Source organism: Podarcis muralis, chromosome 1 (assembly GCF_964188315.1).
Source record: "Podarcis muralis chromosome 1, rPodMur119.hap1.1, whole genome shotgun sequence".
In the NCBI taxonomy this organism is placed as follows: domain Eukaryota; kingdom Metazoa; phylum Chordata; class Lepidosauria; order Squamata; family Lacertidae; genus Podarcis; species Podarcis muralis.
In genome coordinates, this window is record NC_135655.1 from 136,124,788 (window position 1) to 136,141,479 (window position 16,692).

General features: G+C 45.7%; 1 protein-coding gene across 1 annotated transcript in view; it reads right to left on the reverse strand.

Moving 5' to 3' along the window:
• Positions 1-10,496: 10,496 nt before the first annotated feature.
• Positions 10,497-16,692, reverse strand: part of CPS1 (carbamoyl-phosphate synthase 1) — a 161,802-nt gene continuing 155,606 nt past the window's right edge. The window contains exons 35-38 of the mRNA XM_028704780.2: positions 14,714-14,773; positions 13,731-13,843; positions 12,678-12,807; positions 10,497-11,261 (exon numbers count right to left, since the gene is read on the reverse strand). Coding sequence (XP_028560613.2) covers positions 11,163-11,261; positions 12,678-12,807; positions 13,731-13,843; positions 14,714-14,773 — 402 coding nt within the window. The 3' untranslated portion in view covers positions 10,497-11,162. The remainder of the gene's footprint in view (positions 11,262-12,677; positions 12,808-13,730; positions 13,844-14,713; positions 14,774-16,692) is intronic.

Sequence of the window (16,692 nt, forward strand, 5' to 3'; positions counted from 1 at the left end):
AAAGTCTTCAGTCCAGGAGTGCCATCTTGGCCCCGCGGCTGTTGGTGTCATACAGTGCACATGACCCTGGCACCAAAATGTGTGGGTGCCCGGCCACTTCGTGGGGAATTTTGTGGGTGCTCAGGCACCCAGGGCCCTAGGGAGCTGGCACCTATGCTTCAGTCTTTTCAACAGTTCCAATTATTCTCCTTCAAACTGTTTCACTACTGTCCCACCACACCAAAGGCTGTAACCTGAGCCCTCCATATTTACGGTACATGCTAGTTCTTCCCGGTAACACTGATAAGACAGTCACAAGATGCATGCAGCTGAATTGTGGGGAATGAGTAATCTCTGCTGACTCATGAAGAATTAGCCAATTTTTTACTTTCCTTAAAATGGTCCCACCCCCTGGGCTCATGACTACATGTCTTTGGCTGAATGGGTGGGCAGGCGGTGATCCCATGGCAGCTCAATATCCACCCTTGGCTGATCCTGGCATTATTCTGGCAAGTAAAATGCAACTGACTAAGTTAGGATGAATTCCTAACCACACTTGCCTAGGAGTAATTCAATAGGACTGACTTCTGAGTAGACATGGCTAGGATAGTACTGTTAGTTGGATTTTAATGTTGGATTTTAAAGTCTCTGTGCATGATTTGTTGAATTTGTTATTTCACTGAAGTAAAGGTTTTTTTGTTCCATGAATTATGATGGTTGAGGACTACATATTACATCAGCACCTCTCACCATTAAAAAAATTCTTCAAGGGTCAGGCAATGAATTTCCTCTATCAGGCGACATAATGCTACTACTTATTTTAGGTAAGAAGATTGCAGTACCAAGGAAAAGAAATTCCTCCTCATCTCAAGCAGTCTAAAAGCACCAAAATTAGTGTGGAAACAATTAACCCGAAGTACTTATAAGACAAAATTTCATTATGGACTATTTGACAATGGAAGATGTATCTATTATTTTAATAGACTCTATTCAATAACTTTTCTCAATTTGTTGGCTCTTTCTCCAGTAGTTAATGATAAATACTGTTTTCTTTTAAAGATGACTCTACTTGGCATGAATATATCTTAACCATGGTGCATCAGAGGAACTAGGTGGGTTAAACAAGACTGCCATGCAATCATTTACAAGTGAATTCCTGGACACATGTTAGTCTAATTGCCACTCTCCATTCTATTGAGGCTTCAATCTTTATTACCTCTTAACTGAACTGCTATCCCCCCCCCCCCACTCCTTTCTCTCTCACTCATCTCTGTTGGCACTATATTTCTGGCTGTGATTCAAGTCCAGCTATATTGGGAGGCAAAATCCATGCATTTGTAGCCTACAATGTCTGACTGTGTAAACAGAATGGATCCAATCAAGAAAACACTGGCTCCCTTTTGGCTTTGGCAGATGCATGCTGAAATTCTGGATGTAATAAATTCTGGATGATGTAATAAAGGAAACCCCAGTTCAAGTAGGGATGACCACAAAGCAGCTGTTTCAGGCTGATGCTGAGGAGTGTCACCAGGGGACAACACATTGTCCGTTATTTGATGCTGATGATTTCACCGTCAGGCCGGGGAAGAAATGCTTGTGGGGTTTTCTTCCTTAGGTGCTCCAATAACTTTACCCGTCTTGGTACTTTTTACCTTGGGGGAAGGGCAGGCACCTGTGATGGACAGCAGCGTCAGACTAGAGCCTGTGGATGCAGTTCCTCTGAAGGGCTGGGGCCTCTTGCTGAATAAAAGGAGCCGTTTCTGAGGGAACGAGTTAGATAGGGCTGGATTTAAGATGAGAGGCAGGGCTGGGTTGGAGAAGAGGGCTAGGGCTGGATTTGAGATGGGAGATAGGGAGAACTGGTTCTGAGTGAAGTGAGACTTCCACACTGAGGAGACTCTCCACGGCGAGAGCACAGAGCCTCACAGCTTGGATAGGGAGGCCGGGTTGAGGGTCTGGGAAAGGAGCGTTGTGGGAGGGCTGTGACTGAACCGGGAGAGGTGGATCTTGTGGGAATCCAGGCTCCCTGGGTCAGTCTAGCCAGGAGGGAGAGGTCTTCTAGGTCCAGGGACAAGGGGTGAGGGGATCCCCGGGTCTGTTGCACCATTGGGAATCCCTCAGCTGTGGGATTGTTAAAAGAGTGGATAACTGAGTGCCCCTCGCTCACAAACCAAACAATTAAGCTGTGAAGGACAGAAATGGAGCCAAAGATTTTACTATCCCAGAAACCTGAATATTTACCACTTGAAGTGTAACACCCGACTTTTAGTAACTGAAGTTCAAGAAAAGATGTGCCTATAGTATTGCGTTTAAGCCCGAGACATCTTAAAGTTAGTTAGAGTAAACAAGTTAACTTCTGCCTGAAAGAACATATTTCCTGACCCACTTTGTTTCATAAACCTATTTTGTTCAATAAACTTCTCTGTTTGTTCAACAACTCCAGAGTGTCAGGATGCTATCAGCAGCTCCTGGCTACTTGTCCAGGAACGTAAAAAAACAAGGAAAAGTTTCATACCATCGTTTTTAAACTACTTCTTCTTATTATTATTGTTATTTTATTTTATTTTCAATCTTTACAGAGAGAGGCTCTAGAAGCCAGCCTCTTGGATAATGGTGCTATTTTCCAACTTTCCCCCTCATCTGCTTCTGAGCTGTGACCTCCCGCAAACCACTGTTGTAAATCTATACTGTCTCCACCATTCCTCCTCTGCCCAGTCCCTGATACAGACTCTAAATCATTACGTTTTCCCTCACACAAGTCCCCCCCACTAGATAATCTGTGGTAAATTGTAGAAATTTGTGGAATTCGTGTGCCATGAGGTGGGTGTACTCATAGCTGTCAACTTAGATTTGAAAATAAGGGGCCAGTAGCCTCGAAAATAAGGGATCAGCAGCCAAAATAAAGGAAATTAGACAATCAGCAGCCAAATGAAGCCTCAAGCGGTGGTTCCCATGTTGTGACCAGCATGAAGTGGGACTGCCCAGCTCCCCTCATTCCCCGCAAGCCTTCCTTTCGCCGTGCCCTCCGCCTCTCGCTTCTTCCGCGCTCGCTCATCTCTCCCCACCACACTTCCTAGGGAAGGAGAGAGGAAGGGGATGGTCTCTCCAGCTCCGCCGTGAGCGAGCCGAGGGCAGCTGCAGCCCCGCCGGGAGAGGCGAGGTGAGAGGGCAGGGAGGGCATCGGGCGGCTGCTGCTAACCCCCTCCCTCCCCGGCGGGATGGAGACTGCTGCTCCTCCCGCCTCAGTTGCCTTTCGCCCGCCCCGCAACCACGACGCGTGGCCTGTGGGGTTTTTCTTGGAAAGTGACAGTGCCCTGGGCGCGCAGAGGCGGCGGGAAAGGCTTGCGCGGCTGCTTTAGATGGGAGGGAGGAGAAGGGAGCGGGGGGCAGAGATTGCAAAACCCCACCCCCACCCCCGCGCACTCAGGGCGGGTTCAGTTTGTTCCTGTCGGAGAGGAGGGGGATTCTCGCTGAGCTGCTGCCGTTCCCTGACGCGAAGGGACTCGGGGATCCTGGAAACTGGCAGAGTGATATGTTTGGGCCGGGGGGCGGCGCTTTTGCTGCTGCCGCCACCTCTGTTGGCGCTGGAGAAAGGAGGTGACGAAGAGGAAGAGGAGGAAGACAAGGAGGCTTGGGCCAAGGGGGGGCGTGGCCCAGCGGGCCCGGGCTTGGGGGGGAGACGGATGCTGCGGAGCAGCGTGCAGCTGTGGGGTGTAGTTGTTGCTGCCACCGGCGGCGGCGAGGAGAAGGGTCGGAGAGGCTGAGCCGGACTCAGGGAGGGAGGGAGGGAGAGGAGCTGCTTCCTTTGAAACCCGGGAAATTTACGGGACAGCAGTGGGACACGACGCTGGGATAAGGGAGTTTCCCACCAAATAAGGGACAGTTGACAGCTATGGGTGCACTACATTTAATAGTGGGCAGTTAGAGGAGTGGATCCGCCACATTATTAATTGGTGGTATTAAGTGGTGGGCCCTCTACAGCACCATTTACTGCTCTGTCTCGAGGCACAACCCAGGTTTTTATCAGTTTGTAAAATGTCAACAAATACGCTAGGAATCAGTCAGGACAGATATGGGTGAAGGGCAGAACTTTCTGTCAGCACTAGGCTGTTGGATGCAGGACTCCGAGGTGACCCAGAAAATTAGAATGTTGGGAAGAAGCTTAGAAAAGAACTTTTCTCCCCGGCATGCTGGTTTTTGACATAGAGGGAAGTGGTGTTAACAAGATGGAGCATTCAGTCATGAGATTCTGCCTGCAGTCTGAGGCCAGGAGCCCAGAAACAGGCCCAGCACCCCAGTGAGAACTAGGCCTCAAGTTGTAGGCATTGCAAGAACATGCTATCAAGTAGTAAAAGCCTCCTGCAGAATGCCACTACCGAACCTCAGGAGGGGGGGGTTGCGGGCTCACGACCCCGCCCACACTCCCACGGGCTGGCGCCAGCCTCGCGGGAAGCAGGGATTCCCTTGATTTGCATCCCCCGCATCGCCAGCTAATCGGCTGGCGGCAGGGGCGGGCCGTCCAGAGGCCACTTAAGGTCGGGGCAGCCCTGGGCTCGCCCCTTTTCTCCTTTGCAGCAGACGCGGTTTGGATCGCTCCCTTTGGCGCTGCTGCTTTCTTTGTCGCTTTGTCGCTTTCCCCCCCTTTCTTTCTTTCTTTTTTTTTTAACCTTGTGGCTTCAGCTGCTTCGTTCCCCTTTTTAGACTGCAGTTGCTTCAGTTGGTGCGGTGCTTCGTGGCGCTCCCGCCCGCGGATAACTCCTTGGGGCGGCCGAGGCGCGTGCAGCTATTTCCGCTAATTCGGACTATCCCGAGCCTTGGAGCCGCCGCCGCTTTGCTGCCTCACGTCGCCCCGAGAGCCACGCTTGCCTGGACTTAACAGCTGAGCCGGCCGCGCTCTGCCGGCCGCTGCTCTGAAGGATCTACGATCGTGAGCTGCTGCAGCGCTCACGGGAGGTTTTACCCGATGGGAGCGGGGGGAGTATCGGGGGGAGCTCTGGGGGAGTGAGCGGGCGCTGAGCTTTAGGCGCCAGTGTGTTCTGTTACCCCCCTTTTTTGTCCTTTTTCGCCCCCACCCTTCTCCTTGTTTTTCACTCGGCTCTCTGTCGCTTAACTTGGCATAAGATCTACGTAGGGCGGGAGGCACTTGGGGCATCCTCAGCAGCATTTTTAAAAACTAAGGCGTCTGGTTACCTTGGCAACGACCCGGCCGGCCGCCATTTTGGGTATAACACGTGGCGTCAGCGGCGGCCATTTTAAGCGGGGCATATCTAGTCAGTGGGGCACAAATTTCTGCGCTGCCTTTTAAACCTTTCTACCCTTTGATACCTTCCCTGTGGAGTTTCTGTGTGATTTACAGTTGATTTGTTGCTACTTTTCTTTTGTTCTCCGCTTGCAGTTTAAATAGCCTTATATTCCTTCGGAGTATTTTATCGGACCGCTGCTACTTTTCTTTTGTTCCCCGCTTGCAGTTTAAATAGCCTTATATTTCTTTGGAGTATTTTATCGGACTTTTGATTTTGTTATTCCTTATTGCCCTAGCCACCCACTACGCATTGCCAGCTTACTTCCCCAAGCAATTGAGGATATGGCTGTAGTTTAAGTAGACGTTTTAGAATTCAGTTTGAATTATTTGCTGATAAATGAATAAATAAATAGATAAGGATATATAGAAAAGAAGCAAATAAATAAATAATATAATTAATAGTTGAATATAATTTAATTAAAAAAATTATAAGAATAAAAATAATAAAATAAAGTAATAAAAAAATTAATTATAAATAAATAAATTAAAAAATAAATAAAAAATTAAATAAAATAGTAATCCAATCGCACATACACACACATACACCTACATCTAGCATAGATATATAGATATTAAATATAAAGATAAGAAATAAACAGGACCCCGACAATTAATAATCTTAGCAACTGTCGACCTGAGCTGCTTACTCAAACCGCTTGATAGTCGGTGATACGCATAAGCTGACCCGCGCTCCCACGCCAATTTTGACTTAACATGGAAGGCAACGGCAATCCCCAAGCACCACAGCCTGGTAACGCCCTGGTGCCAACGGGGCCTTGCAACCCTCAGGCACTGGCGCAACTTTTTTCCGCGCTTCAATCCTTTTACGCACAATGCAGGTCACCTATTACCCCCTCACCGAACATAGTGGAAGTGTCCCAGGACTGTATACCTGACATCCCCCCACCCAGCCAGCAGGGACAGGCAGGTCCCTCCACAAGTGCAGCTACCACGGATCAGCAGGTCACCAACAGGCCTCAGACACGCCTGCAGACTGCGCGTGCACAGAAATCTAAGTCAGGTACTCAGAAGGGTAAGGCGACCGCTCAGAAACCTAAGTCAAATATGCAGAAGGCCAGGCCGTCAGCGGCCTCCCCTGCAGTGCCACGACAAGAGGTAATCGATGTTCCTAGTGTTTTTCAGGACAACCCAGCACAACAGAGCTTTTCTGATGGGTCGACATCGGACAAGGAGCTGTCCCCTCAACAGGCAGCCCCGGCCGCCAATGACCCAGCCCCGCGGAACAGCGGCTCACGTAGCAGGAAGCGGAAGGCGAAGAAGCAGCATCGGTCCAAGAAGAGTAGGAGGAGGGACACATCAGACTCCGAGGAAGAGACAGGTACTTCTTCTTCTGAAGGGGATAGCGATGCACCAATGGAGACGTATTGGGGGGGAGGGGAGGACACAGGAGCTCTCCTGTGGGTGCACGAAAGGAGGGCCAACTCACACCGGAAAACCTTCAATGGCACCCTTGACTGGAAAGATGGGGCACTAGTTGAGGACGTTAAAGTCTCAACTAACTCTGCCACCGACTTTATCTTAGGGAACCACCTCACTAAGAGGAAGAGGGATAAGATTTTGAATGGTGACTTCATAGATATGTTTTCGTTGCTACCCCCAGCGCAAATTAAGGGGAAAGGGGAGAAAAGGAGATACTACGGTAAGAAAAGATACAGGACCCCCCGGGTTGAGCCTTGCTGGAAAGGCGATGTTGGCGGGACGCGGAGAATCCCGTGGCCGTGGATAGAGCCAGGAGGATCGTGGAGCGCTCAGTGGCGCGTAGAGTGGCTGCATTGGGTGGGCGGGTCATCAAGCACTCCGGCATCCAGTATAGCAGGGAAACACTCTATCGGTGGGATGGCGTGCATTTCTCTGATGCTGGTAATGATGTTTGGTGACATTTTTCAAGGAGTTAGGGATTGGTTACAGGTCTGAGAGTATTGACGGCGAGCCGGCTAATTCGGCTCAGGTGGCGGTAGGCATTGGCCGGGGTATTGTCATGCAAATGAGATCGGGGGGGGGGAGGAACGCCATCACCTCCCCCAATGCTTGAAGGGTAGTTCGTTAAAGGACTCCGAGGGGCGTTGCCTCGTCCGAAACCTACGGAGGCTAGGGCCTAAAGCGCGCCCCCGAGCGGTAACCCCTCGGGGAGCACCTAGGGATATGCATCTTGGGTGGCTCCCCTTGTTGGTGCTTAACCCTTCCCGGTTAGACCGGATAGTCTGTTAGGGCCAATGCCTAAAAGCCAATACCCCTCTTACCTGTAATCAATAAAGTTGTGGCCATTTTCGCCCATTAACCAAAATGCTGGTGTCCAGTGTCTTTATTTAATTCCACCTGTGGAGGGGGAGGGAATAGCCACGTAACACAGTTTGTTAGCGGAAACTGGGCCCTCCTCTTTCCCCAGCCTGTGCTCATGATAAGAGACTCATGCTTCCTAGCTTGTGCAGTGATAAAACTTCTATTCTTTATTGCCTCCTCACCCCTTTTTGGTCCTCAACCTTCATTAAAACAAACAGTTGACTTGGCTCTTTATAAATTAGCAAATGGCCGCTGCTTATATTTGCTACATCAACTTTCTGATAAAGACTGAAAATTTAGAAGTCAAAATTGTTTCACAGCAGGCAAAGACTTAAAAAAAAATCAAAAATCTGCATTGATCCCAACAGCAGCTGCAAGCACTTGAAGCCTTCTCCCAGAATGCTTTAAGGTTATACCCTTCCTCCTGGATAAGAGGGCCCTGGGATGCAGATACAATCAGAGCTTGCATGCCCAGGAAGAAAGGGCAGGAAAGATTGTTCTCTGTCTCAGTATCCAGGATACATATCAAGACAGAAGTCAGCATTTTTGCAAAAGTGCATTGTATCATTTGGCATAAGGAACTGGGCACAGCAGGGCGAGGGAGGGAACAAACCTTTTTTGTTTAGTCAGAACAAAAAGCAGAGCGATGGTCACCGTGAGCAAGAAGATCTTTGCCATTTGAGAGGCCTTTGGTGCAGCATGTAATTAAAGGGGTGATTGCAGACGGATGGTGCATTGATAGCACCTGTGCCTGCGGGAAGCTTGGCACTCGCTGCAAAATGGGAATACTGGTATGCAATTAACTAGCATTTAGCATGCATTCAATCCTGGTTTGTTTCTCAGCTAATTTCCTCCTCCATTGTATGAGAGGCTATGGATGCTGCAGAAAGTGTGGTTCAAGTACCTGCAGCTGTTGAGGTAAATGAACATTCAAGTCAGAGTAGGGCTCCCATTCTTTTCCTTCCTGTGCAGGAAGGGAGCTGGCAGAAGCAGAATGAACACCAGGAAAACATCTTGGTTTAAGTTTGATGTATGTGACACATGCAAAAGGTATATTAAAGGGACTGTAAAGTCCCCTATACATTAATTGTGGAAATCACAAGGCAATGTCTAAGGTTTTTGTGTAAGAATTTAGAGATGTAGGAAGAATTTCCTGGTTCAACTGGCACTGCACACATTTATAGCCCAATCCTTTGTTTATTGAGGACTCCTCTACTTGACCTGCTTATTCAGCATTCATCCATATTTGCCTGCAGGAAGTTTACGCAGTAGCTTACATTCAGTCTTTATTGAAAACTCATTCTGATTTATTTCTGGGCCATTTTTATGATAATTAGCATTCATCTTAATTTAGTTGTGTGGTGTTTCCACAAAATCAATTTGTTCATCCCCCACTTATCACTGCATATCCTCATCACTTTTCAGACAAACAAAAAGTGTTGTTTTTTTAAGTGGGTTTGTTGTACTAGGGCAAAAGAGCTTTAATCTACTTGAATCCGCTTTAATTGTGCAGGCCTAAAATTCTGGTGTGCACTTCAATAATTCCTCCTGCAAAACATTGACAAGTCTGGAGGCAGCTTCCACTCTGAAGGAATCATTGCACATGAAGCTTTGAGTGTGCAAAAAGGCAAAACAGAAAATGTAACATACCAGGGAGAAGGGTTCTAGTTCATCCCTCACCTGCAAGTTTCCTATGGAAGAATATTTATTTGTATGGTGCAGGACACAGTCTGAAATGCTATAGCCCAGATGTAAGTTTATTGCCACAGTGTGAATAAGGCGTCAGTTGACCAGGGCCTGCTCTCAAGTCCTTATAGGATTGCAGTAATAACAGGTAGCAGTTACACAGGCAATGCTCTTGGCCTATTTGTGCCACTCCTTATCAGCGCAGGAGGAGTAAGGGCCAATAAAGGGATGAAAGGCGGTGGGGAAGGAAGCAGAATTGGAATAAATATGCATGGTCCCACTGACAGATACTGAATAGCATTATATTGCCATTCCTCATATTCCAAAAACACTTTGCTAAGGGAAAACCTCTGCCAGACGTTCTGCTAGATGTGGCTGATCTTTCCGTGTCCCGTTGTTCTGTACTGTGGCCTCTACACATTTTTGCAGCACAAGTAACAATACAACACCTGTTTGTTGGTGTAATGGGACCTTCTGTGTGAAAAACCTGGCACTGTATCAGTCAGCGACGGTCCTCCCACATCTTTGCAAGTCTTCAAAGGAGACTTTCTCCCTGAGCCCTGACATACCATATTTTTTGCTCTATAAGACTCACTTTTCCCCTAAAAAGTAAGGGGAAATGTGTGTGCGTCATATGGAGCGAATGCAGACTGCACAGCTATCCCAGAAGCCAGAACAGCAAGAGGGATTGCTGCATTCACTGCGCAGCGATCCCTCTTGCTGTTCTGGCTTCTGAGATTCAGAATATTTTTTTTTTCTTGTATTTCTCCTCCAAAAACTAGGTGCATCTTGTGGTCTGGTGCGTCTTATAGAGTGAAAAATACGGTAACACAGGGTTATTGTGAGGGTGTCCTGGGGTAAAACCTTCCCCCACAAATCTTTTGCCATCATAAGAGCAACTCGGGGAGGCATTCCTGCATCACATGACAAGGCAGGCTGAGAACTGCCCCCCCCCATGTCCAGAGGAAGACAGTAGGCCAATTGAGGCTTAAGAACAAACAAAAAGAAGCAGCATTATGACTGTCATCTGCTGTCACTGAAAAGCTGTGAATTGCTGTTCTCTTTACTTGAAAGAGTTCCTGTCACATTCATCATATTCAGCAGCAAGTGATTGCAGTATTGCTGAGGTAAATCAAGCAGGAGAAGGCTGATTACTGCCAAGGAGAAGGCAGGAAATTCTTCAGAAAGAGCTGTGGTGGGAAGGAAAGAGATTAAGACTACATGACAGTTAAATGGAGGGTTTTTACTAGCCTATACGAATTTTCTGAATGTCTCCCTGGCTATTGAAGGTAGAGCAGAGAACGAGTCTTCAAGAAAAGCCCAAGAAATCACCGTTTTATTATTCTCTTTAGTAGGAGCCAATATTTCCCAGCAACCTATGAAGCGGAAAAATGCAAATCAGTTGTTGGTTAAAACGTATGTAATGCTGCTATATCTCATGATATTTCATATTTTTATGGCATTTTACGGGAAATCACTCCATCATATGCATAATCTCTCATTCCTAGAAAGTTACCATCTGTAACATAAATGAACTTGGAGATGCTCAGATGCAACACCAAAAATTAAAACCAGACACTGATTTCATACTTTAACATGTTAATCAATTTCAGAATTCTTTGGGATTTCAGCTTACCACCCAAACAGAATGCAAATGTACTTAGAAGTAAGTCCCACTCTATTCAATGGGATATATCTAAGGAAGCCTTCAGAAGAACGCAGTCCAAGGGTACAACCTTTACAAATATTCAGCATTTAGAATATGTGGGTACAAAAGTGTCTCCAAAGTAGAAGACAAATCTTTGACACACAGGCATTCATTGGGGTCATTATCTACAGATGTCATCAGTCGGGAATGTCATTCCTCCTTTCAGTATCAGTGAGGGATGTTCTTCTACGCTGCTGTGTTGGCATTGAACTGTCTGTAGTGGAAGAGGCTTTTAGAGTCGAGTTTTCCAGAGTATTTGAGAGCTTCGGTGAAGAGCTTTGCCACCTGAAACCAGAAAAATCAAGGCGCTGCTTACATGTTTACAAACTATTTTTAAAGGATTAATTTAACAAAACAGGCTGCTGAGAATTAGGCTACATCTAGGCTTCATCTACAGGTTCTTTTATGCAGGTTTATCCATTTTAAAAACATCATTTAATAACTTTTTTTATTATTGCTGATTCAAAAACACACTTCTTATAGAGATTTACAGTCCAATCACCAAGGCTGAACTGGGGGGGGGGGGGGGCTTACTTTGCTGTAGTGATTTGCAAGCAACACGTGTTAAGGGCTCAGCTCGGTTCAATCAAGTCCATACAACAACAAGACAAATTCCTGCTTCTCAAAAGGTTCAGTTGGGCAAATAAGGGAGAGTACACATCATAGGGCAGCAAATGGAACTATACAATACAAGCCACGTATATTTATATATTTTGGGTATTTATATCCTGCATTCTCACCTTCCAAAACTACTGTATTTCTCAATTCCCCACTCCTATCATATTTAATCATATTTTAGTTCACGCGTTATGAAAACCAACCACTCATGAGGGACAGGCTTGCATGATGGGGGAGCTCCCAAAATACCTCCATTCACTGCTGCTTGGCTCAAAGAATCATCCTTACCAGCAGGGCTGGTAATGGGTATGAAAGGCATAGGTCACTTTCGGTGCTCTCGGCATCTTATTTACTAATCTTAAATTTGGTTCTCTACATTTCTGCAGCAGTTTGCAAAACAAAAATAAATCTAAAAAGATCCTCGTGAAAATGCACAATCTTTTAGGGGCCGTTTCTGCAGTATGAGCGGCTGCAGGGGAGCAAGAGGCAGGGAGTGAGAGGGGAGCTTTACAAGCCCGAAAGACCTTCTCCAGCTCAGATTAAAATTAAAATCCCAGCATGGCAAATGTAGTTCCCCAAAGGAGCTCAGGAGAACATCAGAGCAACAGAGAAGGAAGTCAGGCAAAGGAGGAAGCTTCCTGCTCTCTGCTCCCGCTGTTGCTGCTGCTTCTTCCACCGCCTCCCAGAACGTTGTCTTGTTCTAATCTTTACAACAGCCCCGCATATAGCAGGCTGAGTTTCAGAAACAGAGGCTTTTGCCTAAAGCTAGCTAGCGAGATTACCAAAGAGATTAGATCTGAACTACTAACCTCTGGACTGCACTAGCTTTTATGTATATGGATTTGCTGAAAACCAGCAACCCTGCTTTCATTAAAGAATTGGCCTTAGAACTGCAACAGAGACACGAGAAGAGGCGCTGCCTATGAAGTACAACACAGAATGCAGGAAATGTCTTAAATCAGTGAGCTGGGTGAAGCTTAAAATAGTTGGCTTTCAAACATTAATTAGGGCTTTAAAATGGGCCTTAACCTCAGTCATGCTAAAAAACAACAACCCGATTGTGGGAAATGGTGAGCAATATACCTGCAAATTAGTGAGGAGAGAGAGACCACTGTCAACAGCTGTCCTGCGGATCACGTAATTGTCATGGACAAACTTTGTGTTGTTATTGGGAAGGTTAATTACCAAGTCTATGCTCCCATCTTTTATGAGCCTGAAATGAAAGGCACGAGATATTTGTGTAAAAATAAAAGCTAACGAAGTCCAGCAAAGCAAAATAAGGTATTTCCACCACCCGCCCCCCTCCAATATTCCATCAGCACAAAACTTTGTACTGTGTAGGTATTTTACATCTCTAAAGCTTGGTCCAAAGGCATGAGAGCACCTTGAAGCGACCTGCCTACCATTCCGATGAAGATGTTCAAACTTAAAAGCAAACAGTGTGAGACACAAGCACAGCAGTGGGTGGAATATACGAAAGATGCATGGAGTCTTCTGGACCATATTCAGCTCTGCACAGGATTGTGCTCCTGCAGCCACTACCAGCTCAGCAGCAGCTTAAACTAAACTAATCCGTATGATCAGGATGAAGTTCATATGCCTGCAAAGCCAACAGGAGCTGAAGGCGTTCAGGGTTCCTCCAGGATCTGATCCCACTCTCTCCATCTTAATCTTTTTTGGCTTTAAACTACACAGGACCCCACACAATGGCTGGCTGTAATACATTCGTCTGGAAACAGTGCTCCTCTGTCGTCTATGTGCAGTGGATAAAATAGATTTTCCTGATATGACAAATGAATTACAGTCAGGCTATATTCCAGCTTGCTCACTTGTGCTAATAACACCACATCACTCAAAACTAACACTTGTCTTCCATGAACCGGGAAACTCCAAGCTGTGAGGAAGAAGAGTTGTGATGTCACAAAAACTTGCTTTTCCATATTTATACAGTTCACACCACTTGAACCCTGGGTTGGGTAGGCCAGTGAGCCAGCTGGACTACTGTCAGACAACAGAGGGAAGGTCAATTTCCCAGCTGAAAGTGGGACAGCAGGCCCAAAAATAACATATCCAGAAGCCCAAGATTATTTTCTCAGATTTCCACTCCCCTTTCTGCAAATTTGCTGAAAGTCTTACTGTTGGATTGGAAGGAGTGTGGGGTCCGTGTTTTCCTGTGATGGCCACGCGACTGGAGACACGGGGATGCCGTTGGCATTGAGCCACCGAGAAGTTGCTTCTGTAGCATAAAGCTGCACAGCAATAAAAAGACATTTGTGTTATATAATTAATAAAAAAACAGATCTTATCTCAACAGTTCTGTATGTGGCTGACTAAAATAAATAAAATGCTTCCTACTGACTTTCAGTAACATCACGGGGGGGGGGGGTAATAAACTTACTTAGGTATACGTGAACTGCAGTTTTCTCTCTTTAAATGCCCATGTTAAAAAAGAAGATTCTTGTAAGGTGATGTCACAGACCTAAGTCTGTCTAGTACAGTATATTGGACACTGACCACCGTGGGGAAACTTGGTAACTTATGCCTAGTGACCTCTGCTTTGCATGGAGCTTAAAGAGCCAGCAGCAAACAGGAGACTTTGGACCATTCTAAACTCGGTCTCCTCACGGACCTCGTCCTCACCTGCTGGACTCATTTTCAAAAGAAATAGCGGGTCTCAAAATATTAATGAAACTGGGGTGTTACCAAGGGCATGTGTCTCCTGTTCTGTGAACTTGGTTCCCTTCTCTCTTGGTAGCATCTGGTAAACCAACCTATATGTGTCTGTCAGAACCTAATTGCATTGCAAGCTTCCTACCCTGTGAATGCCAGCCACAGAAGCGCAGCAGGGGCTGAACAATGTGCAATGACACATTTTATTTTATGAGATTATTATGGGGCAGAGAATTACAGGATGTATGGCTGTTGTTGCTTTCAGCCATATGACCCCTTTACTCTTAGAAAATTAGGTCTGGTTGGCACGCATGTATTGCCAGTAAAAAATACACGACAAAGCAACACACACAACATGCCTGTCCATACATGGTCACGTCTTAGGTTTGCTTGAACACAAGAGGTCTCAGCTTTTCATACACACACACAGAGAGAGAGAGAGACAATACCTTAAAACCTTGACTATGGAGCTGCTCTGCTTCATGGAGGAATTTAGGACGGAAGGAAGGCTGAAAGAACAATGTAGAAAGTGGGTTTCAAAGCCATGTTTTGCGCAGCAACACCTCCTTCCCACAGATGTGAAAGTGTTTGCAGAGTGGATATTTCACAAGATGCAGTAAAGCTCTGCTATTATAGTGGGGCATGTAATAAAGCTCTGTGTTAGTCTTGGACATCTCCCTCTTTTAAAAGTGAATGTCACAGAAAGCTATAAAGGGCATGAGCTTTCTTGCAGTTGGCAAGTTCTTGTAGATTAACAAGCTTCAAAGGCACTGTTTGCCATGGAACTGAAGTCCATATCTCGCCAATAAGTTGGATTCCCCAGAGTCTTAACACAGCACACTGCCTTTGAGGGTTTTATAGCTGGGGAGTAGGATTACTGGACTATGAAGTGTCAAATTCAGCAACTAGAGAAACAAAACTTGCAAGCAAGGCAATTTATGTGATTTGAGCATGTTTGCATGAACAGGTTTATTAACAAGCTTTGCTTAGTCACATTTTTGTGTGTCTATGTGCACAATTTAGAATTTTTAATCCTGATTTTTACCAGGAATTTGGGGAAATGGAGGAAGACTAGTTGTGTGAGGGCAGGGGCATGAGAACAGGGACTCATCTTGAGTAAAAACCCTCTTCCAGCTCCCAGACATCAAACCTGGGCAGGATTCTCTCGACCTTCATTGCAGGGGGTTGGACTATATGACCTTTGGGTACCTTCCAACTCTAAGATACTATGATCATGAGAACTGGAAACTTGCTTTTTCTTTTAAATGAAAGTTGAAAACTAAAGGAGGCTGTAGAATGAACCCGGTCCTGAATTGGAAGCTATATTGTAGAAAAGCTTTTTGAAACAGCTATCTATAGAAAATAATATTTTCTGAGGGATTTCTTCTTCATGGACTTTAGAAAGTTTCAGCCACAATGCATGAAGCCCGGTGACAACAGAAGACGAGAAATTTAGTTTGTTCTCTTCCCCAGAAGTGCGGTACAAACTTCCTGGAGGTACCAGCTCTGAACGCAACAGCCATTCTCTGGCTACCCACATGAAACGCTGTTGTTTCCACTCTTGCCATGAAGCCAGCAGCAATAAACGGGCAGAGAGTGGTGGAGGAGGATGGCAAAGATGCAGGCAGAGCTGGTAATTGGATGAAATGCATGCATAGAATTGACCGCCTTCCATTCAAAATAAAATTAAGACAGGAAGGATATAATTTTACAACCTAGTTATAATTCAATGAATTCAGCTTGCTTAGAAATAGCATTCCAATAAAAATATATTTGATACTGTGGAAAATTTAGCATTGGCCAGTTGAAAGGCAGCAGATGTTATCATTATTAATTTTTATTTATTAATGTTTATTGAATTTATATACCTCCCTATACCCGGAGGTTTAAGGAGAGTTCACAGATGTTGTCCTTCAAGGGGAAAGTACTTTCCATGTGTTAGTCTACAACGGCTTTTGACCAACAAAGAGTCAGGATTTCACAAAGCCGTTTGTTTTTTCAAGCTAGCACTATGGATTCTTTGATTCTGGGAGAGGTCACACTGACTGAACAACCCTGAAGAGTCGAGCAAGGAGTTTGTGGTGGAAAAATGAGTCAAGCCATAGCTTCAAGGTCCACAGTCACTGGAAAGAACTTCATGGAAAAAACTATTTCTGCTCTCTACATTAAGTGGAAAATACAAATATCCAACATGACAGGCTTGGCAGCTTCCCTGCTATGGAATCGCTGTGCCTTCTGGTCAGGGGTGTTGGCTTTCACAACAGTATTATAAACTTCTATCAAACATGTACTGAACACTTGTGACACATAAAACAGGCTCTCCTCGAAAAGAAATTACAGCTGTCAGCCTTCATCTGAGCTGCCCTAGATGTAGAAGCTGATTGAAAGTACCTGAGCAAGAAACCATTCGCTACTAAAAACCACGAAG